Source organism: Excalfactoria chinensis, chromosome 4, assembly GCF_039878825.1.
Source record: "Excalfactoria chinensis isolate bCotChi1 chromosome 4, bCotChi1.hap2, whole genome shotgun sequence".
In the NCBI taxonomy this organism is placed as follows: domain Eukaryota; kingdom Metazoa; phylum Chordata; class Aves; order Galliformes; family Phasianidae; genus Excalfactoria; species Excalfactoria chinensis.
Window position 1 is genome coordinate 41,331,208 of NC_092828.1, and position 25,104 is coordinate 41,356,311.

General features: G+C 41.5%; 1 protein-coding gene across 19 annotated transcripts in view; it reads right to left on the bottom strand.

Moving 5' to 3' along the window:
- The window catches only part of ADGRL3 (adhesion G protein-coupled receptor L3), a 486,086-nt gene that overhangs the window by 188,261 nt on the left and 272,721 nt on the right, over positions 1-25,104 (bottom strand). For all 19 annotated transcript variants that reach the window (XM_072336646.1, XM_072336645.1, XM_072336644.1 and 16 more), the window contains one exon: positions 23,252-23,361. In XM_072336646.1, coding sequence (XP_072192747.1) covers positions 23,252-23,361 — 110 coding nt within the window. The remainder of the gene's footprint in view (positions 1-23,251; positions 23,362-25,104) is intronic.

Here is a 25,104-nt window from a genome sequence, read left to right on the forward strand (position 1 = left end):
TCAAGCGGTCACAGTGCCAGACGTTCCCAAAGGAACATTGATGAGGCCGTGCTGATATGATAGCAATGAGGACATAGCCCTTTCCTCTCTTTGTAATCTGTCTCTTCAGTGTTGGCAGGTGGCCTCATCTAACAGATCTGTTGGGAATGTGTGGTAGCCCAAGCCCATGAACATCATAAACTTGTCTCCTGGGAGAAGCCTTTGAAGATGCAGCTTCCTATCAAAATCCTAATTAACCTTGGAGGTGGGAGGGAAGGGGCCAGGTCTTGGTCCAACTCAAATGGTTCTGACAACCCTGTCCACGGCAGTGATTTGGAACAAGGTGATCTTTAAGGTCTCTTCCAACCTAAGCCATAGTATGATTCCATGAAAAAGGTGACCTACAACTGGTGAGAAGACTCTGTGCCAGGCTACAATTGGAAGTGAAACAATTTAAGATGCGTCACTGCTAAGACTGGTAAGAAACATAACTCAGAGACCATGCAACAACATGAATCTCACTGAGCAGCCATCAGTTTGTTGCTAACCCAGCCTGTTTTTTCCATCCCTCAGAGAGAGACAGTAGTTTCTGACAAACTTATGAAAGCCTAAGGTACTGCGCATCTCCATCACAACCTGAAGGAAAGAGAAATACCTTGAGGTAGGGGTTCTGGGTAGCCTACCCTACTAGTAGAAGAAGCTCACACGGCTTGGTATTTCATAAATACCTACTTTTATAAAAATGTTAAGAACTTTCAGCATGTTACCACATTCTCTTCGAGATTAATGCCCTGGATGGAAGAAACAAAAAACTCAGTGGCCAACAAAGTCCAAGATGTCAGCTTTGGGAAGTCAAAAGGCCAGCACAGAAGTGTTGGCTCGACACTTCTTCAGCGTCTGACCTTGGTGTTTATTACCTTATATGCTGGATGCTCAAAGATTTCTTCAGGTCACCAGACTGTGTGACCTGAAACATAGAGAAACGATGAAGGCATGTGTATAACTTAGAAAGGTTGAGAGACTGTCCTTCTCTAAAACCAAAAGGAGTTAGTGATGGGAAGCAGGAAGGGGGATATTTGCAGCTGGTGCTGCCTGTTCTGGTGTCAAACTCCAAAACAGGGGAAGGAAAACAGGAAGATGAATGCTAGCTGCATTCAGCAAGCAGCTGGGAGACACAGCTGATGCAGGAGGAGGAGAAAGACACAGCAGAGCCATCCTGACCTTTGTCACACAGGTCAGCAATGAAAAGCACTGAGTTTTCAATGACCCTGGGCCAGACTCCCAGCAAAGGAATCCATCATTGGTGCAGTGTTCAGGCCAGCTCATAGTCTAGGATCTTTCTCATGATTTATGAACTTACAGTTTGTTTTCTCATTCTTTCTTTAGGCCTTCTCAGTCCCTTCACACAGCATTTCAGGGTGCATTAGAACAAATAAAAGGCATCCTTACTCCCACGGAAATCCTCAAATCCCTCTTGCAAAAAGGCAGATCCAGAAGAGTCTGAACCAACACAAGTTTCTTGTCCCTTGCTCACGTAACCACACATCCATCCCTTCCAGCCAATGTATCTGCCGTTCTGGCCCCCACAGCTGTGCAGCAAACACAGAGTCTCCCACAACAGCTGCAAGATGTATAGGTAAAGACAGAACTGATCAACTTACAGGAATCCCCGCTGCCAAGCTGAGCTGCTAAGCAGTTCATAACCCCAGCAGATGCCTCTGCTTTTAAGCCCCAGGGAAACTTCTGGGCAAGGCAGTGGTATCTCTCTCATGGCCTACAGGAAAATAAGGTAAACCGGAAACAGCCCATGTCTCTGGGCTGTTCCAGAAGACCTCTTCGGCAGTTTGCAAAATACATACCTTCAAACTGATGGCTTCTGGACTGGACTAGAAAGCCATGTACAATGCAAAGTGTAGATATTTTACAGTTATTCCCTCCAAACTGAACCTGAATAAGTGCTACCCCCGTTTCACAGGTCAGAAAGCAAACATGAATGCCAGCACCCCAAAGTCACTGCAGAGCAAGGATTGGTGACCTGGCACAGCTGGCCATTTGTCAGGTGCCTAATCCACCACTTACAGCAACTTGCTGTTCACAGATACTCTACTGCAGTGTTCAGTACAGCAAAAGAGAAAACAAACAAATGAACCCCCAAAAAACCCCACAAAATTTACAGTTTGCTCCAAATCATGCAAAAAAAATCAGGGGAAAACTGGACCAAGCACTCACGACACAATCTGTAGTGAATTAAGTGAAGTGAGACTGTGTTTGACATATGTGGGGCCGCGCATGAACACAAGGACAGGAGAAGTATGTTCAATGAAAAACTGAGATGACAGGTCTAGTAGATCAGAGCTCTTTAGAGATCGAGATGCTCCACAGAAAACCTTCGTTTGCTAAACACGTATCATCCCTTCTTCAATCTTAAGAGGAGCCAGGAGTAGGCATTCACAGGATAAAGAGCAGGGACATGTTACAATCTCAGCTTATTCTTTCCCTCCTTATGGGGAGTTGGGGGCTGCGGGAGAACTCCATGTAGGTTAAATAATACACACCTAAACAGGTATTTTAAAATTATCTGTAGATTTACTTCCAAAGCCACGTGTCACTTTTTCTGGGGTTGCAATTTAACATCTTCTCAGAAAACTTATTTCACTACTTACAATTCTGGTCGTCTCTGACTGCACCACAACCAAATATAGAGAGAAAGCACCAGCCAAAAAGAACAAGGCTTATTTTCTTAAAGAAAAGGAACGAAACAATAGCTTCATACTTATGTGTACAGGAAAAGAAATACTGGTTGGTTTTAGAACTACATACATATTCTCAGCTTGTCCTGCTGATTCCCTTACACAAAGTCTTTCAGAGATAAAAGGTATTTTGTTTTCACTTGGTAAATTTAGGAAAATAATATGAAAAGAAAAAGTCCCTGAAACATTAGGTTTTGCTGTGAAGAAAGATGGCTATTTCATGGATGTAGCTCGTTTTGTTCCTCTTAATCCTATTTTAAACGCAAGCCTCACAGATGTTGCAAAACTGCTTCTCTGAACATTCCTATTATGTATGCCGGGATTAAAAAATTCAGAACTGTCGATCAACAAGCCAGAGACAGTGGGTGTGACAGCCGCAACTGCAAAGGTAACAGGCAAGGAAATGTACTGTTATTTCTGATAGTACTTATACTATACAAAAACTCCAGGGCCAGAGTAGAAATAAGCAGTGGTCCACTTCTAATGTGAGCAAAGACTGCTCTCCCAACAGCTTGCAAGCTAAACAAAGAAAATAGGCAGGGTTAATTAAAGATTGATTAAGATACCCATCTGGGAACAGCAGCAGGAAAACATTTCCTGCTTTGCCCAAGGAAGCCATGGCAGACCTAGGAAATGGTGCCATATTTGGATTCCAAAGCTTTAATCACAGCCAAAAATAAAAAAAAAAAAGTACTGCAAAGGTAAGGAGTGACCATGGATGCCTTCCTCAAGAGATTACAACTGCAAATGCAAATACTGGCACCCTTCCAGAGTGCTGTACACAAACTGGCCAGGACACCTTGCCAGGGTCCTTTTAAGGATAGTTACGGGATCGTGGTAAGGTAAATTTCTTTTAAGAGATACTAAACACATGTAACAGATAATTCTTTTGTTCCTCTATTCTTGCAGGTTGTGAATTCTCATGGATCACTTTTCCTCAGGAGGAGCATGGACTAGCCAGCTTTGGATGCAGTAATTCAGGCCTCTGATGCCTTTCCCCTGAACTCAGAGCTATATTCTCCCTTGTGACCTGCCTGGATGCCTCCTAGCAGCCTAGGTGAAACAGAATAATGACCATGCATAGGAGAATCTGCTATACAACTCAACCGAAAACATTTGTTACCTTACAGCATTGTTTTCAGGTACTGGCTTGCCAAATGTCCACGCACATATGGTAATAGCCTTGTAGTACATTCAGCTGTGAAGGCTGTATTCTTTGAGCAGCCAGAGGAAGAGCAGCCTGCAGAGAATGTTTCTCTGTCTTCTTCAGCTTGTTCAAAGTCTGTTTCTCTTCATCTGAGAGCTGGGCCTGGGCTCAGTCATTACAAGGTTAAACTCCCAGAACAGGCTGCATTTTGGAAAATCATCAGGAGATTAGAGCTGGTGCTCAACACAGCTGCTCCCCTTTTCCACAAGCCAGATCCCAAGAGGAGGGGCCATGGCCTGTGCTCTGGACAAAGTGCCAATTGCCTTCTGGATACACTTCAAGCCACCACAATGCTTGGCAAGAACATAGAAGCAGCTCCCCCTGGCACCCTGTCGTTGGGGCAGCTGTATGTGCACAAATCTGCTGGCGGTACCATCCCAGCAGCAGGGATGGCCAAGGAGATGACAGCCTTCATCTCCAGCAGGAACAGCATGGTGACTGGTGGTGATGAACAGTGAAGGTGGCCTGAGACAGCTGGGGATGGGAAAGGAGATGTTGCTCAATGGAGTCGGAGCCATGACCCAACTGCAAACTGGTCCAATGATGCCACTGTCCTTCCCATCTCTAATGCAAGGGCATGTGTTTGTACTGGTTTTATGCCAGTACTCCTTTTCCCTCATTCCTGATGTCTACACAGTGATACCCAGTTCATTCTGGGAAAAGATATGCGTTATTTGCCCACTGTTTGACACAAACAGGGATGCACCAGTTTGCAGTGGCTTCAAATAAAGGCCCATTTTCTTTCCTGGTGATGGCGGAGGAAGTGAAGGATCACCAGAAGATGCTAGCTATTAGATTACACCAAAAGTCATTCAGAGCATGCATGCTGTGAGAACAGAGAATAAAGGAAACTCTAACCTCCACACAAAAAAAACAGTATGACATACCAGTCTTCCCATGAAAGGGTTAAGTGGCTCTACAGAGTTCATACCAAAGAAAAATGAAGAACACTTAGTGTCCAGAGGACCTCAACTCTGAGCAGTGAAGTCCTTGGGAAGCAGGGAGGAAGTGAATGGGAGTGGCTCGGCATGCTTTTTGTTATTTCTTTGTTAATACATCTAAAGGGGACTTTGGGCTTGGCACGTAACATGGACTTTATTTATAGAGCAGATCAGGGAAGGCTCCAGCTCACCAAGTTGACAGAGGAAAATGGCACTGCTGTACACAATATCGTCACACCAGGGACCGGAGAGTGCAGAATGCTGAGCTTGTAATCAGAATTTCTGCTTTGTCTCTCAACCTTTAGCCTTATAATGACTACGTTTCACAAGTGGAAAACTGGAATGGAAAAATAGTAACCAACAGGTTAGGGCATAACTGGGTTTCCTTCTGGACCATCAGGATTCATCCAAGTCACATTCAGTCAACAGAGTGTTTACAATCATGACCTTCTCTGGCAATTACAGCTTCACTTTCCTTTCACATTTTTTTTATCCAGCAACAATTCTGCAGCTCCACGAAGCATTCCTGATTAGATTTTCAACACTGTTACACATGAGGTCTCTTGTACAGAACAGTTTTCACACAGAGAACGTAAGAATCATCGCTCAGCAGTTTTCAGTGCATGTTTGGAAGGAAAATATAAAGAAAAAAATCATATTTTTATGTGTGTTTTTTATAAAGTAATTCTAAAATGTTTGAAAACCCTTTAAAAGCAACACTTCTTTTTTTTTCCCCACAGGTGCCTATAGACAAGCAGCTATAAGTAAATGAAGATGTATTCAGAGCAAAAATTTAACAACTCATAGGATCACACACATTCAGGAACTGCAAACCAAAATTAAAACCATCAATAGCATCATCATAGGCTATTGCACTGCAGTTAAAGGGCAAATAAAGGAGGAAGAGAGAGTTTCCAGCTATACCAAGATTAATTCTATGTACGGTGAATTGGGAATGTGGGATATCCAAGTCTGTAAGAAACCTTCAGTTCATATCACACAAAGTACACAGTGGATATTTTAAAGCAAAAGAGAAAAAGAGGAAGGAGATTTAATTATGACCAGAATAGTTTGCAGTTAAATAGGAACAACAGCAAGTACGTTACTAGTGTTTGCTTTTTTGATTAAAAGTAATATTCATCAGAAGGGAGGATGGAGTGGGAGACCTTGCACCTATTAGAAATGAAGCCAGTAGCACCAACAAAATCCTCTTTCTTGTCTGGCAATTTAAGTCTTACACAAGAGAATCAGGGCATTAGCAAGAGCAGAACAGGAATGACAAAAATCAAGAATTCCCTGCATGCCTTATCTTCCTTCTATCTTACAGCGCAACACTTCTGACCAAAGTATAAAACATGTAAATGCAATTAGTCCAAAGGATCTCCATCACCACAGACAGCCTTCCTTTCCCCAGGATGCTATGTGGCAAGCCAGAGCATCCCTTGAAGCACACACTTCAAACAGCTTTCATTTTGCAGCCTCATTCTGCCACTAGAAGCCAGGAGAACAGAATGAACAAGCTGTAATTTTGGCTCTGCAGGGACATTCATGTGTTAGAGTAACAGTTTCACTTCAGGAGAATAGGTATCAGCGAGAGATGGAGGAACCGGTGTTTTGTTCACATCAATACTGGCAACTTCAATGTTTTGCAAAGAGCCCAAAAGGAAGCGCAAGAAATGATGGGATGCAGACAAACAGCAATCAGATAACATTAGCTTACTCTATTTCTATGTCTCTCAGCTAGTACAATTCCAGCTCCCTATGCTTATGTCAAGGATGCACAGATCTCGGGGATAGACTTTGTAAACTTTATTTAGTCAGTCTGCTTAAGCAACAAGGAAATCTTCGCATCAATACATCTGGTAAGGTTTTACGCAAAGTAACTAAACAGGAGCTGTACAAGCCATTGCAACAGTAGTGCAAGAGTCAAGAATTTGTTCCTCCTGACAACAAGAGAAAGTGTCCCAAAATTCTAAATAATGATGACTTCACACTAAATGGAAGATTATTTTTTCTATTATTTCACTTGAAATGTTCACCTGCCAAACTTGCTAGTTTTCTCACTCATCTTTTTAAAATTACTCACTCACTTGAGCAGCCAGGAATAGCTCAAGCGGTATGGAATGTCCACTGCAAAGCACCTTTAGCAGGATAACCATCAAACAAGGCTGCATTCACCACCTCCTGCAAACTAAATTTTCCAGAGACATGATCAGTTTCTAAAAACACTTTTATTTTTTCCTGTTTGCCTATTACAAAATATTCAGAGCTCTTAGTTAAAATGCATGTTGTAGATACACTTATCAGAGTATTTACATTTTGGAAAGCCTTTTTCACTCAATACTTGATCAGTAAGGAAGCTTTGCCCTGGTACAAGCATGACCAATCAGGCATCTCCCTGGGAAATGAGACCAACTTGTGTTTCGATTTAGGTTAAGAAGATGGCTTGAAGGCTTATGCAGCAAAGCCAAAATTCTCTTCCCTGTTTAAACCCACCTCAAGTTAGGCTAAAGCCTGCCCAAAAGGCCCAGTTCCCTCCAACAACCTTTGCAGCTGGATAAGCAACTTTGTAGTTGATAAGCAAAGCTAGAGTTTTCCTTGCTTGCTACCCAGAGCATCACCTGCTTTGCCATGTGTATTTACAGAGCTGCCATGTACCATCACAGAAATGTCTCTGCCACAGGACTGAGTGAAAAGAGACACTGGGATGCTGCTAAGTTTTAATTAACATGTGAAAGGAATTCTGGCTTTTCAAATAAAATGTGTTTTAGAGCAAGAGATACTTGCACATTTATTTTTTTTAATGGAACTAACAAGGCACATAATAAAGCCTAAAATCAAAGGGAAGGAAAAAAAAAACAAAACAAAACACTATAACATTAATTTTCTCTTAGGTTTTTCCAATTCACTACTTTCTGTAGCACACTGTTCTTTGGAGCTTTAATGTCTGTGCTTTTATAGACCTAAAGCAATTCCTACTATTTTCTTAAAAACAAAAACACCCGCAGGCTGTGAAAAGGAGGCTCTAATTGACTTGTTTCATGAACAACCGTTGCCCAAATTCTTTACACAGTAACTTAAGTTTTCAAACCGATGTTTATCATATGTACAATTGTTTCCAGAAATGAATTTGTAACAGCGAGACCGGACAGGCCGCTGGGGTAAAGAGCCTGCCTGATGTTTCTGAAACTAATGGTCGCATTAAAAACACCGGTCTGAAGGGGAAGTAACAATTTTGGCATCTACTTCTAATTTTGTAGGTTTTGAAATTGCATTAGGACGTTCATTTATTGCCATTGTTTATCAGGAGACACGTAGCTGAAGGTCAGCACAGTTGCATGCACCTAGAAGCAAGTCCACCATTTTGGCCTACCATTTTTCTTTGTAGGTTAGGAATAGTTTTACGATGAGTATATTCCGCTAGTCTCCAACAAAGCATATTCCTCCTTATTTTTAGATCTGCTACACATGCATGGTTCATTCTGGGAACTTCTGAAATTCAGAACGACGGGCTGTATTTAGAACAGAAGTTGTTCTCAGTTTGAGGGTTTGTGTTGTTTTTTTTTTCTGATCATTAACTACCATGCAGCTTGGCAATGAAATCAACCTCACAATTGTCTTCTGAATGCGATAAACACGTAACTGGGTCATATTATTGCCATGAATCATCTGTAGCCACTTCAACATTGTGTAATTTAATATCCATTTGCAGAAGAGCTGACACTATCACTCTATTCTTGCTCAATATTGGAAAATTTAATTGGCTACCTATTTGACTTCAAGCAAACAGTGATATAAACCAGACAAACTCTCACCTCTTGCCTCTATTGATTGACCAAAGTAAAACACACTACTGACACCACAAAACCCTGTGAGCATGAAGTTAGGCTAATTCTGCATTCCTGGGACTGAATTGACTTCTAGGACTCTGCTGACACAACAAGTTATTAAACAAAGTTTGAGTTGAGCGATTAGTAGTAAATCCAATGTTTTACAGGCTGACATCCCCCTGTAGTCCAGTCTTCCAGAAGACCCTCTGCTCCTGAAAGGCAAGGTCAACTGAGAGGAACACTGGATTTAAAAGGCTGAACCCTGTAAATCCGTGGTCACAGCCATGCTGGTATATTTATGATAGAGTAAGAATCTGAGAAACAAATTGGAAAGTGCACAGAAGGGGGAGAGGAAGGGTGAATTTTCAATAAAACCTCCCTGAATTCAGGCAGAGAGAAAGAAAAGCGATAAATAATCTCTCTACAGATAGCTTGCATCTCCACACTGTTTAATGGTATTCATACACTCAATTTCCATGGACTCTGATATCGTAAGAAAAACAGCAAATCTTGGCTACCTGGGGCTCCTTCTGACACATCCTGCCTTGCGATGAGCCTGGCAGCCTGCTCAGATTTACTGTGCCTGCAGTCTGCACAGCACAGCTAACTGGCTTCAGATTAAACAGAGCAACTCAGCATTGGAATGAAAGCATTACAGGGAGGACGATCACGAGAGAGGGAAGAAAAAGGAAGCGTGCACGTCTTATGCAGTTTCAAGGAGCCGTGTTCGGCTGGTGGCAGGAGATGCAGGCTGATGTACTCTGACTGAGATAGGAACCTACATCAAAGTCTGCCCCTTCTCACTCTCAAGACCAGGGAACACAAACCGTTTGGGCCTCACACAGTTCCCACCACACTCCTGCAGAAGATGAGGAAGACTTATAGAGCATCAAATCCCACCACAAAAAGACTAAATAGGCTTTTTCACTGGGAAGACTCTATATCCGGATCTGACAGACAGCATGATGCAAGGAGTTTTTGTCCCACGGTTAGCAAAGAGCACTGCAGAATTCCTCCAATTTTGTCTGATAGAAGTGAAATAAAATGGATTTTTTTTCCAATTAAAATAAATACCAGATACGGTACTTAAGAAACTTCTTGGTTAACTTCCGAGCTTTATTTTTATTTATTTTCTTTGCCTGAAGAGAGAGCTGCATAAATGCTGCACTGTTTAGGGAAAGAAGTTCGAACTTTATGTAAGGGCTTTTTGCCCAGTGTCTCTTGGCATGCTTCCTTGGGTTTTAGATTGCTTTGTATGGTGAAGCATTACAGAATAAGATAACACTGTGTTATCTAGGCACTAAGGAAGGGCTTTGCGCTAAAGAAATTGAGCCAGAATTTCTTTTCAAGGAGAGCAGAGAGTGCATTTGAATAAGCACTAAATTCAGCAGGGGAATAACTAATATGATTGGTTTTAAAGATGCAGAAATGAATATTTTGCTGTATTATGAATGTTGTGTGAATTTTAAAAAGCCAGGGTTAGAACGTACACGCTTTCTACTCCCATTTTCAGTCAACACGCTGTAGCAATTCTATAAATCAGAAAGTAAGCAAATGCTTGTGATTTTATTTTTGAAAGGCTGCTATCACAAAATACCTTTGGCTCATTTGTTCTGGCAATATGTGCCTTAATGATCTATTTCGTATCATAGACAGCAAAGGTTTTTGCTGCGTATTTTGCAGAAGTGATGAAGATTTTTAACAGCCTGTTCTCCACCAAATTAAGCACTGATCCTGTAAATGCTTACACAGTTTATTTCAGTTACACAGTTTCCAGATAAGGCATGTGCACATATATTTGTGTCAGTAGTAAAAATAGGCACATACTTAGAGAATGTAGTCTCCAAGATGTTAGTCCAGCTTCTGAGGACTGCTGAGCTGCAATCATCTGAATGCAAATGAGTTACAGCGCTGCTATCAGCTAGATTGCTTTTTGAGAGCCACGCTTTTATCTTGTAACAATTTTTCACTTGCTGTATTTAGAGAAACCATTTTATTTTTAAAACAAAGCTGTGCAACAGACATAGAATGAAAGTGAAATTGGCTCAATAAGGGAAAATGAAGAATTTTCTGCAAAACCACACACCTGACAAAGCACTCATCAATGTCATGCATCAGTCTTTGATCACCAGCTGGCCCCCTGCTGTGGCACTGCACCAACTTCTTGAAAGTTCAGGTAAGAAGTTATGCAGGACAATCATTAACCAAGGCCCCCTGGGAAAGGCTGAACCATACTTGTGCTGCAAACACAGATTTCACCCTTCCCCAGACAGGTGCAGCTCCCAGCAAACTGAGAAAGAGCAGGATCCTCTTACACCGGAATTGATGTTTGCTTACAGTGTTTTCATCATGCAGTATTTCATGGTCTCCATTTTCGGGTTATTAAAATAGGATATTATCCAACAAGTGGAGGCGAAGAAGGGGTCAGGGAGTCGGTTCCTGTCTCAGGAGTGGCAGCTAAAGCTGCTGAGCAACATGTGTTTCTCATTTGAAATGTATCACTCATTCTTAATAACAATAATATGTGCCATCTGTTGCAGCCATTCATAATTGATAAGATTTGGGCTGACTTTGACTGTGAAAACCCATTTTAACATGAGTATCAACATGCATATGAAGAAGCGTTGCAAAGCAATTTGTTGTTCCTTTCCATACATTATAGGCAACGACGACCAACTGTCCCTGGGCACACACACACGCTCATCTGAAAGCCCCGGTTATCGAGATATTGCGGGGAATCAGCATCTGCCCCCAGGAAGAACAGGCTAATAATTTGGCACCTTTGCTTCCAACAGCTAATAAACAAATTGCTAAACGTTTGTATGACTGGATAGAGGGGTAGACTCTGCATCAACAGAGCTATTAAAATGCAGGGATACACAAAGGAAACAGTTATCTTTCTCAGATAAAGTGAAAAACTGAATGGTTACCTTGTACACTCTAGGCCTGGTTTGAGACTTTGATAGTCATTTAATTTTGTCCCTACAAGGAGAAGGGAGGACTGAGTAGTCCCTTTTGAGAAAGAAAAATCTTTTCTTTGCACTGGAAATGTCTCTCCCTGTTAACATCACTGCAACTCAAATTTTTCAGCTCACAAATCTGAAGCCCCAGACTCATCCAGTTTATTAACCAAGGCTACATGGATCCTAATACTGCCCAATTTCACTCCATATATCCAAATTACTTCCAAGTCAACAAGAAAACTCCCAGGTGTTTCTTTGGGCTCTCATCAAAAGCACGTGCTCAAGGACAACTACAACTTAATATATCAAGTCTGTTTGATTATTTTTAAACTTCAGAAATTAATTTAACTTAAGCATAACAATTGAACCGGGATGTATTTTTAATAGGTTGAGTTTGAAACACTGCCTTTTTGTTTTCAAAGCACCACAATGCAGATTTGTCACTTTATGACAATCTCTGTGTCCCCCCACAACACAATCATCTGGAACATATTTAATTATTGACTTCACTGAAAATGTACACAACATGTGCTCACTCTTCTGAGCAAGTCTTTAAATGGACAAAGGCCGATTTGTTCCTTCTTCAAAAACCCAGCCTTAGCATGTAAAGTTACCCCTAGATTATGTTCCTGTTATTTGTATATAGCATACATAAAATGTAAACACGCAGGCTGACACTGGTCAAGCATTTAAGCTTGGTCTCCAAAGGAAAAGCCCTACTGAAACTAGGGCTACCACTATGGCTAACATACACATTTGCCTGGCAAACTGTCTCCTGCATTTCCACTTGTGCCTCTGCATCCCACCTCCTAGCCCATATCCATGCTGGCCCAGGTGTGCCCATACAGCCTGCAGACTTTCCCTACATAACACATCCCATGCAGCATAGACACACCATGCAAAACCTGCTGGCAGTGCTCAGATACTACAGCATTTTCACTGCTTCATTTCAGTATGGGGTGCATCCATATTAGCTCCATACTGAGTATCAACTAATAGTCTTTCCTTTTCCAAGTGCTGCCAACTGAAGTACAATACCTGGGGCAGCAACAGGATACAAATGCAATTATACTTGAAGCAGGGCTAATTTCAGTGTATGATAAGAGAAAGACCACCAGTAGTGATATAGTGTAATTTTACACCAGTGAGAGCCACAAGCTGCTCTTTTCTGCTCCCCTAAGTGAGGCTAGAGTATCAGCCATTTATATCACAATTTCAGTGCTTTCTGCCAAATCTTACCAATAATGAAAAAAAAAAAAAAGTCTCTACCATCACTTACGTATCATTTCCTGAATTTTCATCTCCTTAGGGTCAAATTTTCAAGTCTGAGTCTGCATTTACACACACATACAGCCCCTTTTTCGTTCTGCTGAAGAAACACGGGACTGTCTGCTAAGGCTGCACGTGGAACGGCACTTAACGGCGCCTTTTGTTGCTTCAAACAGTAACAAGGGTGGAGTAACTCTGAGTGTTTTATACACAGATATTAAAGGCAGATTTCAAAGGAAACTCAGCTTTCATTAAGGGCACCAAAATGCAATGGTCCCATTTTCAAAATCCCACAGAGTGCAATATCTGCCGTCCTGTACAGCAGAACCATTATTTTGCAGATCTGAACATCCGAAGCTTCTGAAGTTTTCAGGTGTGTGCGTGCCTGTGTGGTCCCACAAGCCTTAGCAAGAGCTTAAATTGAAGAATGTGCAATTATTAAATTTTAAAGTAAAAGGACAAAGGCCTGACACTGCTTGTGCTGTGATAAAAGAGAAGAGATGGGTGGATTACACAGGCACATGCGAGCTCCAGCCTCTGCAGAACTAGCCTGTGCTCTAAGGGAAGGAAAAGACAATGGTTTCACTATGACAGACCATTCACCGTGTGAGAGAGAAAAAGCAGAGAGTTAATGAGGCACTGCTGAATAATACCATCAGAGAAGCAGAGAGAGAAACCAGGTAGATGTCATCTGCTGCAAGGTAAATTAAAATTATACATCTCTGAGGATTATCAGTGAAATTTGAGGTCTGGAAGGGAATTTGCTTTTGATATTGGAAGGGATAAATACTCCATGTAAATCCTTTTATGTGGGCCTGTAGAGCGGAACAGAGAAATTAAAGATAAATGAGATTAAGGCGTTTTTTAAAACTACATTAGACATATTTAAGTTACCCATGGAGGGAAAAAGACTTTGGAGGAGGAGATTAGTTTAGACCCTCAGCAGTACATTCATCTGGGAAATTAATTGGAACAAATCTCTTCTAATCTCAATTGCTTACTCCCCCCCCCCCCCCCCCCCCCCAAAACCAAAAGCCAAACACACATCAAAAAAACCCTTCATGAGCAACCTGTAACAACCTTTCTAAAGCTAGGTAGTATCTGGCTCTAGAGCTGAGGTCTTCATCCTGCTCCTGAGAGCTGGCCAGGCAGCTGGCATGAGCCCATCTGTAAGTCAACATTCCTGTACTGCCAAGCCATTAGCTTATGACTGTGCCACACCATGTGGTTTGAGTGGCTTTTATTTATTTATTTATTTATTGTGTGACTTTTGGAAAAGAAAACTCATACAGATAAGCTGCTTTGTTTCTTATTCTTTTTTTTTTGCAAAAGGATGCCCTGAACAGAGCTCTTTTGCCTTAGACTCCCACGGATCCTAACATTTAATTCCTCTTGGAAACAGAGAGAGAAGCTAACCAAAATCGAATGCTGTGCAGTCCGTGTTTCTGTCTCCTTTGCCAGATTTTGAGGTATATGCGAGCACTATGGTTTTATGCAGACCTATATTGTTATTAAAAGTTGACTGGAAATGTTGTTAGCAAGGAAAGCAGAGGAAATGAGTAAAAAAGTAATACATTCAGCTCCATTTGGCTCTCTTCCTGGGAGCCCTTTTAATATAAAGAAACTCAACAAAGTTGTATTTTTAGATCTGGAAAGATGCGTTTTGGTATTTCACGCACTAAAGGGATTTACCTTAATACACTCAACATTCTCCCCCTCTCCTCCCTCATGTGCTAGAAGAAATGAACTTCAATCCTAAACCTAACCACTGGATACAGATATTCTGCTCTCCCTATTGGCCAGAATAAAAACCAATAAATGTATTTCATTTCTTTTGTGGATTTATAATAGCACCTGGCAAGGATGGTCTTAATCTCCTTACACTACTTGCATCAATGAAAGAAGCCTTTGCAGTATTTATTGAGAGGGAGATGAAAGGATAATAGGAATAAAATCTGGAAATATAACCATTATCTCCATGAAGATCTGTTATAAAATGTATGAAATCTATATCTGCGTCTCTGGAGGGTGCTTGGCATAATAGCGCAATTTAGACAATAGGTTATTAAAGATGGAAAGAAAAATATTTCTCTTAAGGACAACAGAATTCTTCAGAGACAACTGGGAGGTACTGGGTTGTGTTTAGACAGCAAATTGGTGGCAAATAGCTAGTGGTATACGTCAGTAATAGAAGAGAAGCACTGGGTGGTACAAATAACCTAAAGCCAGTGGTTTCTTCCACAGATAAGCCTGATTGCACGGGTCAAACTGCTATGTTTTCTCACCATCTTTGTTAAACAAATGTAAATATATTTCAAAAATTAGAAAGACGTTCCACTATTTGGATATGAAATTGTATGTCACTTAGGTGGGGGAAGAGAATGGATTATTAATATATTGAGGAATTCACCAGAATTTCATTCTTCTTTCTGTTCAGCATGGTTACGATTCCCATTATTAGCTGAGATAGTATCAGGTATTCACTATGCTGGAAATGGGTGCGACAAAGATGAATTTCATGAAAAAAAATAATGACTTCAGAAAGCCTCAGGTTACTAGAAACCTGACCCAAAGATTGCTGATGTTGAAAGAAAGTTTCCCAGTGATTTAATGACCTTTGATTCAGGCCCAAAGGCAAAAGGCATTCAGACAATAGATTTAAAGATGTATGGGAGATTGGTAATCACAGCCTGAACCTCTGATTAATCAGCTGAGGCAAGTATGGGGTCAGCTGTGGGAGCACAGGTGAGAGTGATGTAACTGTGCTCCCGGAAGGGGTGGAGCTTGACTCCATCCCCTCTGAGACCTCATTTAAGGGCTGACTCCCACTGGAGCAGTATCTCTTGGAGATCGCTCACCAGGGAGGACTGCCTCAGCTGCTTCAGTCAAGGCACCACCGTTGGTGAGTTTTCCCTTTACTCATTCACTTATATACCTTCTGTACATTTTGTTTCCATCTGTACATTTAAAACCAATACAAAAGATTTAAAGCAAATTTTAGTATAAATGGCTAAACCCAGAGCAACAGTATACACTTTCTCACTAAAAATTCATCTGCTATGGGACAAGATTGGAAGAAATAAATAGTGCACTGAAGTCACATTAGGAATTAAGTTACTCCCTTAGATTCATAATCTTCATAAAATTAGATAAATCGCACTATTCATCAGAGTCTTCCATCTCCATAATGGAAACCGATCACAAAGGCCTAGGGGAGAAATGACAGCATTCTGCATCAAGAAAAACACTCAACATGAGAAACATATGACATATCCACGGTAAGGTCTTCCAATTGTTTCAAGTCTTGGCCTCTGTAATGCAAACTCTGTGAGCATCAGATGATGGTGGGGATATGGACATGAATGCACTCTCTCTTCCTCTACCAAAGAAACCTTCTCAGAATCTCCAAAGACGGAAAGAAACCTTCTCCCAGGTGCATTTGCCAAAAACTGTAATCAATATTAAACTCATGTCATGCTTTCCATGCTCCCCCATATCATCCTTGCAATATGTTTGTGAATTTCTTGCAAATTTGTCACTGGTATCCATTTCACTTTACACCTACTTAAGTATTAATTGGAAAGGAAAAACCTAATTTCTTCTTAATTAAATCTGTCACTAGGATACTCAAACTTTCACAGCACAAGAAAGAAAAGATTCTCTGTATTTTCTAAACAAATGGAAAAAGCAGCTCTGAATTTTCCTCAAAAAATAACTAAGCAGAAAGCCGCTTTTCCTGCTTGAAGTCTGCTTTCACACTGTTGGCGTGGATTGTGTATGGCACATAGCCCCACACGTCGCAGAGCCTGCTGTAGGCTGCTCCTCTCATAGCTCATCATGGAACAGGCTAGTTCAGCCTTGAGTCAGAAAAGCCATTTCATAATGCTGCAAACAAATATTTTTTCTTTGAGTTGAAAAACAAAAAGCCTGGAAGTAACGAAATTCTTATAACCGACAAAGGGTATATACAGAGGTCTATAGCATCTTTCTATTTACTCGTGGTTCAATTAAACTCTTCCCTCCCACATTCTCTAATATTTTGGGTCTTTGATGGGATTGAGTGTGAGACCATCAACAGCTGCACAGCTTGTAGGTGCTCAGCTCAAATATCAGACCTCATTTTAAGGCTTACCTCATTTGCATGATTAATTAGGAGCGCAATTTCAAAATAGTATGGCCAGAGAAGTGAGTCTCAAATACCCATGTGACTGAACGTGCACTTACTCACTGCAGTGACTCTTCCCTAACAATCTGTTCATCTGGTAAGCTCCAGAGCTATTTTTCTAAGCAGTACTAATACATGTCCATCAAATGATGGCCCTACCGACTTTCACAGCAAATGTGCAATACAACACCCGCAATCAGCTGACAAACTCATGGGTGTCCAAGCTACAACAGCCTCCAATGTTTTTCCCCTGCAGCTATTTAGATCTAATCCAGTTAAGAGTGGCAGAAGCACCACGGTGACTTTTCAAATAAATAAGCATGAACGACTCAAAGATACATGGGAATACACACTGTTGGGCATTTGGAAATACAAAATCAACACGTGCTGTGAAGACAAAACATGTCAGGGAATGCAGGCACTTTGAATACTCTTAGCCTAGCGGGTGAGAGAAAGATGACTTCACAAAAGTACACACTTTCTGGCACAAGTGGGGGACATGAAGAAGCATCCCTCAACCCAGAGAAAAGGATGGAGATGACAGGAGCCAGCAGGAGGTAGCCTTTCAAAGGAACATGGGGAACCGTAAGAAATAAGGGGCCAGACTCTGAGGCTCTGTTGTGACAGGAAAAGGTGAAACATTGAAGAGAGATATAGACTGGATACAAGGGAAAAAAATATATATATGACTAAGGTGGTGAGGCATGGAAAACTTTGCATTCACCTACGCAGATAGCTCAGCATCCATGCTAGCAGACTCCAGGTTCCCAAAGCCCCATAATATCAGGTTATTTTAATTAAGGGTGCTTTCCAAGCAGCCATTGTATGTGTGCAGTCTCCCCATAAGCAAGCAATGAAAGGAGGCTGATAGGGGAAGCAGCAGGTCCTTTGTTTCTGCTTCCTCTGACAAAGAAGAGACAAGCAGAGCTGAGAATTTCAGCAAATACAAAAAAGGGGTTTTGGCTGCAATGTCTGAAGAATTGTATACCTTGGAAGAAAGGCAATTTGTCAGCAGGATACAAAGTAAAGATTCTTTGCCCTGAAATATTCATAATGGGTGCTTAGTTATTTTTTTTATTATCGTTCCTGTTACTAGCCCACACATGCAAATCAATTATTTAACTCACAAAAACAAAGGACTTCTGACTTCAGAGGGGGGAATTCACTCCTTACTGACCAAAGTGCCAATGGCTGTTCTTAACCTCCCGGCATTTTCTCCTGCAGGCTCTAGAAGTTCTTTTGGGAAAAGCCAAAAACAAAAATATGGCAAATATTGTTTTTGTTTAACAAAACAAGGCAATGTAGGCAAACACTGCATCTCAACAAGAAAAGAGTCAATAAAATGCAAAAGGGAAAGCCTAGAGGCTGCCTAAGGGTCTTACAGCACCCCAGAAATAATTAAGAATAACGTTCTTTGAAAAGAGTGGTCTCATTACATTGATTTCAGACTGTAATTTTCTCCCCCCCTTTCCCTTTCCACCAGCAATCTTGTAGCAATGAAAATATCAGTTTGCTTTCTACTGTTTGTATTCCCTTAAAAATGTCATTATTCAATTATCTGTCTATTCACCGGCCCTAAGGTCCAGCACAGCAGATATTGTGAGCCTTCATTTAGGGTTTTTAAATGCACTTCGGTCCACTTGTGATACAATAAAACCTTATTGAATTCTGTTCCCACATCACACAATCCCTCACTTTTATTGATATGTGAGTCCATCTACTCTTCCGTCAGCAATAAAAGGAATATTTCTAGCAAAAAATGACCTTTCCTTCCTTCTATCAATACACCAATTGGGAAATGCGATTTCAGCTTCCACATTTAAAAAAAAAAAAAAAAAAAAGCCTTAAGAAAAGAAGAGGTGAACAACACTCCAGAGTTGTGTTCCTTCTTGTTAGTACCAAGAAACTAGGAAACTGTCTGTAAGCCCCAAAGAAACTCCATCCCTCCCTAACGTTTATTAACCTGTTTACCCAGGGGAATGGAATGGAAGGACAATTTATCCTTTCTCAGACACCACAAACATTTTTCCCTTGCAGGAAAGAATCCTTGGAATAGATCTCTCCAATATTAAAACCCGGCGGTAGACTTGTTGCCTGGAAGAGAGGTAAGTTATCAGCATGATATGATAGGTGAGCCTCTGCCATGCCCAGGGCACCACTCATGCTCCCTCCTTTCCATCACTGCAGCAAACAGGCTCATCCCTGTGGAGCTCCCACCTTTTTTCCACTTTGTCCTGTTCTGTGCATCAAAATCTCCAGTCTCCTGCATGCTTTCCTACTCTTTATTAAAACAGCTCAGTTTTAAAGGACAGTAGTGCACAAGTTTCTCTGTATAACTCCAGAACCTACAACCTACAAAACTTAGGAGCACAGGAAAGACTGAGGTTTCACCTAGCAAGCAAAATTTCCTTTTCTGCACTGGGAGCCTGTATGGTTGTCTGTAGGCAAGAATGGACAGATAAAATGGCATGACACTTCCAACTAGCACCTTATTCCTAGCTGAAATAGAATCTGAATGCTGACGATACCCAGTTTCAGTCAGAGCCAGTGGGAAACAACCATCCTCAAATCAGAAAATCTCCCTGTCTGATTTTAGGCATGACTAACCCAGCACAGCACTTGGGCCATGGGTCAGGCTCTAACTTTTAAATAATGTCACCACAGTAAGTAGCATGGGTGCTCCAGAGAGCAAGGGAAAGAGCTCAGCCAGCTTGAGGTGCGCTTCTTCCATCTCAGACACAAACAGAACTACTGAAATACAGATGGCTTGAGCTGTCAAGTACACAATACAAAGGCTATATTTGCATAGGCAAAGCCAGCACACTGGTTTGGATTTATCAGATTATAAATCGAGAATCTGGCTACTTGCAATGACATCAGACTCAGCAGCTCTCCTGTCAGCATTGATTGTGCAAGACTGGAGTCTCTTGCTTGTTACCAGTCCCACGTATAGCAGTGAATAAACAGCTCATCTGTTTCCTGCACTGGCTCATGAGTAAAATGGGATGTCCCTTAGAATATTATAAAGATGAAATAAGTAAAATTATACTCCTAGATGTACTGTAATGATGAGAACAGGTCCATAAAAGCACCAGAAGAAGATACACACAAAGTATTCCTAGTGAGAGGAAGACCAAGCTTCACAAAGACAACTCCATCATCATCATCCATCTCATCAGCTTGCCTTATCTCCACAACTTGGCAATGTTGCCTACAATAGCACATATTTAATGGAAGACTACAGAAAAGCTCCTCTGGTCAGTAACCATTACAATAAAATTCAATCAGAAGAAAACCAGATTAAGGATTTTGGTATTTCAGAAGAAAAGGAGTGGTACTTAAAAAATATATTGGTTACTGTTTCTGATATCAGAAAAAATATGGTAACTCATGCCATTCAAGTCTATCAACATACAACCAACTGGAGGTTCTTGCTGTGAAGGCAGCATCTGTCATCACATAAACTTACTGCAGGACAAGGAAAATGAGGAGAGGATGGAACTGCTTCTGTAGTCATCTCTATCTTCCCCATGTGCTAAGAGCAACTGCAGCCTCACAAAACTTCCCTTGTCAGGGGCATCTGTAGTTAGCACACACGGATGTCACAGGGAGGGTAAAAAGGGCATTTTAAAATAGCTACTGAAGGTAAGAAATATCTTTCCCTCCTGAGAGGAAAAGGGATATTTGATTCTCAGAAATGATCCATGTTAGTGGAAGAATTAAGAAATAAATTAAAAATAAATAGGTAAAACCACAAGAGAAGTGAGTGACCCAATCCAGAGTTTAAAGTTCTACCACTTTCTCCAAGGCAGTGCCATACACTACTTCATTGAGTTAAGTGTCTATGGTCAGTGCTAACATCTGCTAAAGATGACTTAAACGCTGCTCTGTTGAGAAGCATGCAAGCTCCCCTCTGCTACTGAGCCAGCACTTGGCTAAACTGCATCTCACCATCTACTAAAGCCTTAAGGAGTAAAGCATTCAACCTGACGGAGCAAGCTGAAATTGCACACAAATTTAAGTGCCTGCTGAAATATTAATTCGTTTGTTATGCAGCTGCTGTGTTTCTTTAGAAGATGGCCATATGGTTGGTGCTGCTGCTCACCAAGGGCTTGGTGCATAGAGCTGCAGAGCCAACGCCAGTGGCTGAGGAAGGGAGACCACAGAGTCTGCTCCATCCCCACAACCATGCACACAAAGTGTGGCTAGGTGCAGGTAGCAGTGCTGAGGAAACTGGACCTGCAAGGACTTGGGTTGCAACCAAAATTTGGCTACAGGAGGCTGAAGCACTTGAGCTCAGTGATAAGAACCCAATAGGTTTCTAGCGCCCAGCTGAACCATGGCAAATGGGAGAGGCCTCACCAAGGGGGAAAAAGATTTCATTAACCAGGAACAGCTTTGGTGCAGATACAGCTTTGCTGACCCCCTGCACCAGGCCTCATCCTTCCCCATCCACCTGGGTGCTTTTTGCTCCTGGCCCTTGGCATGGGACACAAGGAAGGATTGTCTGCAAAATCAAGTTGGCAGCCATCAAGGATGAGAAGTGGAAGGCAGTAATAAAGTCAGAAAAAGTCTGGGCTATGAGATTTCACATTTCCCACTGCATTGCTGCAGGTGAAAATGCACAGCTTACATGAATGCAGGCCTACCAGCCAACTTCCATGGTGCTACACCAAGTAACAGTTCATTAAGACTTGACTCAAAGTTTCCTAGGCAATGAAGGGTACAGAACAACAAACTCAGGAGATGAGATCCCTATTTACAGCAAGCTTGCCCCTTCTTTTCCACCATAATTCTACTCACATAAGGCAGTACCTTGGACTCATAAGCAAATCAAGTGGATATCAAAGCCACTAACTTAATTGTAGAGGTAGTACAGCTTGTTGGTGTTGTTTTCCTCATTTCATCCAGATCATTAAAACACATTCAGTCCCTGCTGTACATTTTGTACTGAGCAACCTCTCAGAAGAGTTATTTCACATCTTGTACACAAGGCCGATTAACACCTCAGGGCACAATATCCACATATTACCTTTCTCACAAGGCACCACTATTCCTCTTTGTTTATATGCAACAAAGGCTACAGAGGGGTACTACGCAATGGCTATTGCTTTACCAGCCCAGTCTCAGGAGGGAACAGCACACCTCACGCAAATCACAAATCATAAGGAAATACAACCTGCTACGATAAGCAGAAACCTATCCCCCTCCCCATACATAGCACTGTTTGTACAATGAAAGGCCTCATTTAGAGCGGAATACCTCCAAATGGTCTGCCTGAGCTAGCTCACTTAGTATGAGCTTGCTGAGGCAGACCTTAAGCCCCTGATGTCACACTTTCCATGGGTTTAATAGCTCACCCTGTAAAAAAAAAAATCCCTGGCCACATTTAGAAGCTTCACATTTTTTGTGTAGAAAAACACAATACAGACAGGTTGTGCTGCCCATCCCTCAAAGGATGCTACCCCTCTGCTAGGATATGAGGGTTCACCCCTCTAGGACCATAGCTGGATCTAAGGGATTTGATTCCCCAACTCTGACATTTCCCATTCAGCACATATTGCTGTAATCCTACATATCTGTCTTTCCGCTCTCCAAGATTCAAGCTAAATGGCAAGTATGCAATTTGCCTTCCTATCTTCGGAAGCTTATAAATTAGTTGTTTCTACCATCAAACACCAAATTTCCCAAAACATTATCTTTCTGTCTCCTTAGTGATACAATACTATATTTAAAGCACTTACCAAATGTCATCAGTTAAAAAGACATAAGTCAGTCCAAAGTGCATTGCCATTCAAGTACAAGTATAAAAGTCTGGAAAGCAAAGTTATAAGCTAGCAATAATGCTTCATTCTTACAGTACGCTTTCACTAATAGGGCTTTTCCAAAAGGTGACTTGTAACTCTTAACACTGCACAACTAGGCAAACTTGGGGTATTATTAGGATGTTTTTTAACGTAAGCGCAAACCTTGCACAGAAGACAATTTTTCATATTTTATCAGCTCTGTCTCATATGATACACATAGTTTGTCGTCAAGTGTTCACTTGCCCTCAGGCAACAAGAGACAAGCTCAAGGCTGGATCATTCTCAACATTAATTCCATTCTCTGTTAAAGAAACAAATGCAAATATATCAAGATACATACTGTAAGGGACACATTCATACTGAACCTCCAGGTATTTGTACGTCCCAGGGCAAGGGTCTGGAAACACATCAGGACCGGCCACAACAGCACACTGGGTTCGATTACTGCATCTGAAAAGAAAAAAGAGAAAAAAAAAGAGTCAGAAAACAGGAAAACAGTCTGGCACAACTTCTGGCACAGCATCAGAAGGAGAGAAGATGCAGGAACTGAGTCTCCAGCATCAGCTCGGGAAGCTTCCCATGGGAGCGCACACAGGCTGATGGCGAACACTGACGCTCACATCAGCTTACTGCCACTTCTCTTCAGGCTGCCATTTTCTTGCATGCTAACTACATTTCAGCTAATCCATACCCCTAGGATAACTCTTTGCCTGTGCACAAAACGTGCTCTGATTTTGAAAGTGACAATAAAGAGGCAGTTTTTCCAAAAGGGAAGAGAGATGGTGGCACAACCCCTTCCCCTTCAAGCAGTTCTTACAGCACCAGGAGGCATCTCTGTGAAAGCAAACCAAGGAAGATCTACAAACAAAATTAAGTATGAGTGTGTGATCCTTTACTTGTTGAAGAACCGATCACAGTGACCCCAGCTAGCCTCAAATATCAGCATCTTAATCAAATGAAATGCAAAAACTAAAGCAGCAACATTTGTGGCAAAAGTAATCATTATATATTTTATGGCAGACATAAATAGCTTTTGCAAAATATTTATAAATGCTCCCACGAAAACAGTCATCTTGAATAATGCTGTTTAGTGCTAAGCAAAGGCTGGAAACAGTAACACTGAGAGGAGAAGGAACAGTTCACCAAATATGCTGTCTAGAAAACAAAATAGTAGTTTTTCATACATAGCCAACATGCTTACATTAGTTATAAATGATTCAACGGAGAAAAAATTCCTTCACTTTCTTCCTTTTATTTTTTATTTTTTAACAATCAAGGGAGAGAAAGAAATATAATTAGTCTTTGATATTTATCCTTCCTCAAGCAGGTCTCCTGGGGGCTGGACCACTGCATTTACTTTCTCCAAGCTGCTGCCTCCTATGACAAGACAAGGGACCTCTGACCCCGCTGCTCTGCTGGCAGAAGCCACAACATCCAGCGCAGAGCTCATTTAGTTCTGCAGTGAAAATGCTTCGTGTTTACCTGAGGCTATAGTTTGTCAGGCTTAATGAGGATTTTATTTGAGCCCATAAATTAAAATTGATTCATTAGTCACTGCCTTAAGCTCCATAATTTCTTTAATTTTACAGAAAGATTAATAAGAGCTGATACGTTTGCTCATCAGACTCGTTTGCTGGATAACAGATAATCCAGAGGGCTGGGACATTTTCATGTTTTCTTGTTGAAAGAAGACAGTTATCACAGCAAGCAACTAGTTTTATCAGATACACAGAAAAATAATTTTATGAACAGAAAGGCTGGCTTTGTTGTCCTCAGCCTCACTGCTGGCAGGCAGGTGGCTTGGCGAGGACATCACAGGTAGCTGGGGCTGTGCGAGTGGGCAGCCTTCCAGGAGAGGCACTGAACAGCATCCAGCACCTTGCTTTCAACAAAAAGCCTTTACTGGGCTCAATGTGCCTTTCAACAAACAGTCACACTGGCCTAATCAACAGTTTCTCTGGGTTTGGGGACAATCCTGGCCATGCTACACAGAGTAATAGCAACTGAACAAAGAGGCATTTCAAAATCATGAGTCAAGATCCAAAATGATTAGGATGTTTAAAACCAGTGTTTGAAAATTTGGGTTAGAAGCCCAACTGCTTGAGGCTGCTAACAACAGCTTCAGTTTAGCATGCTGTATTCTGGGTCATCATCAAAGATACAAGAATCATGAGTTAACAGGTGAGCAGGGAA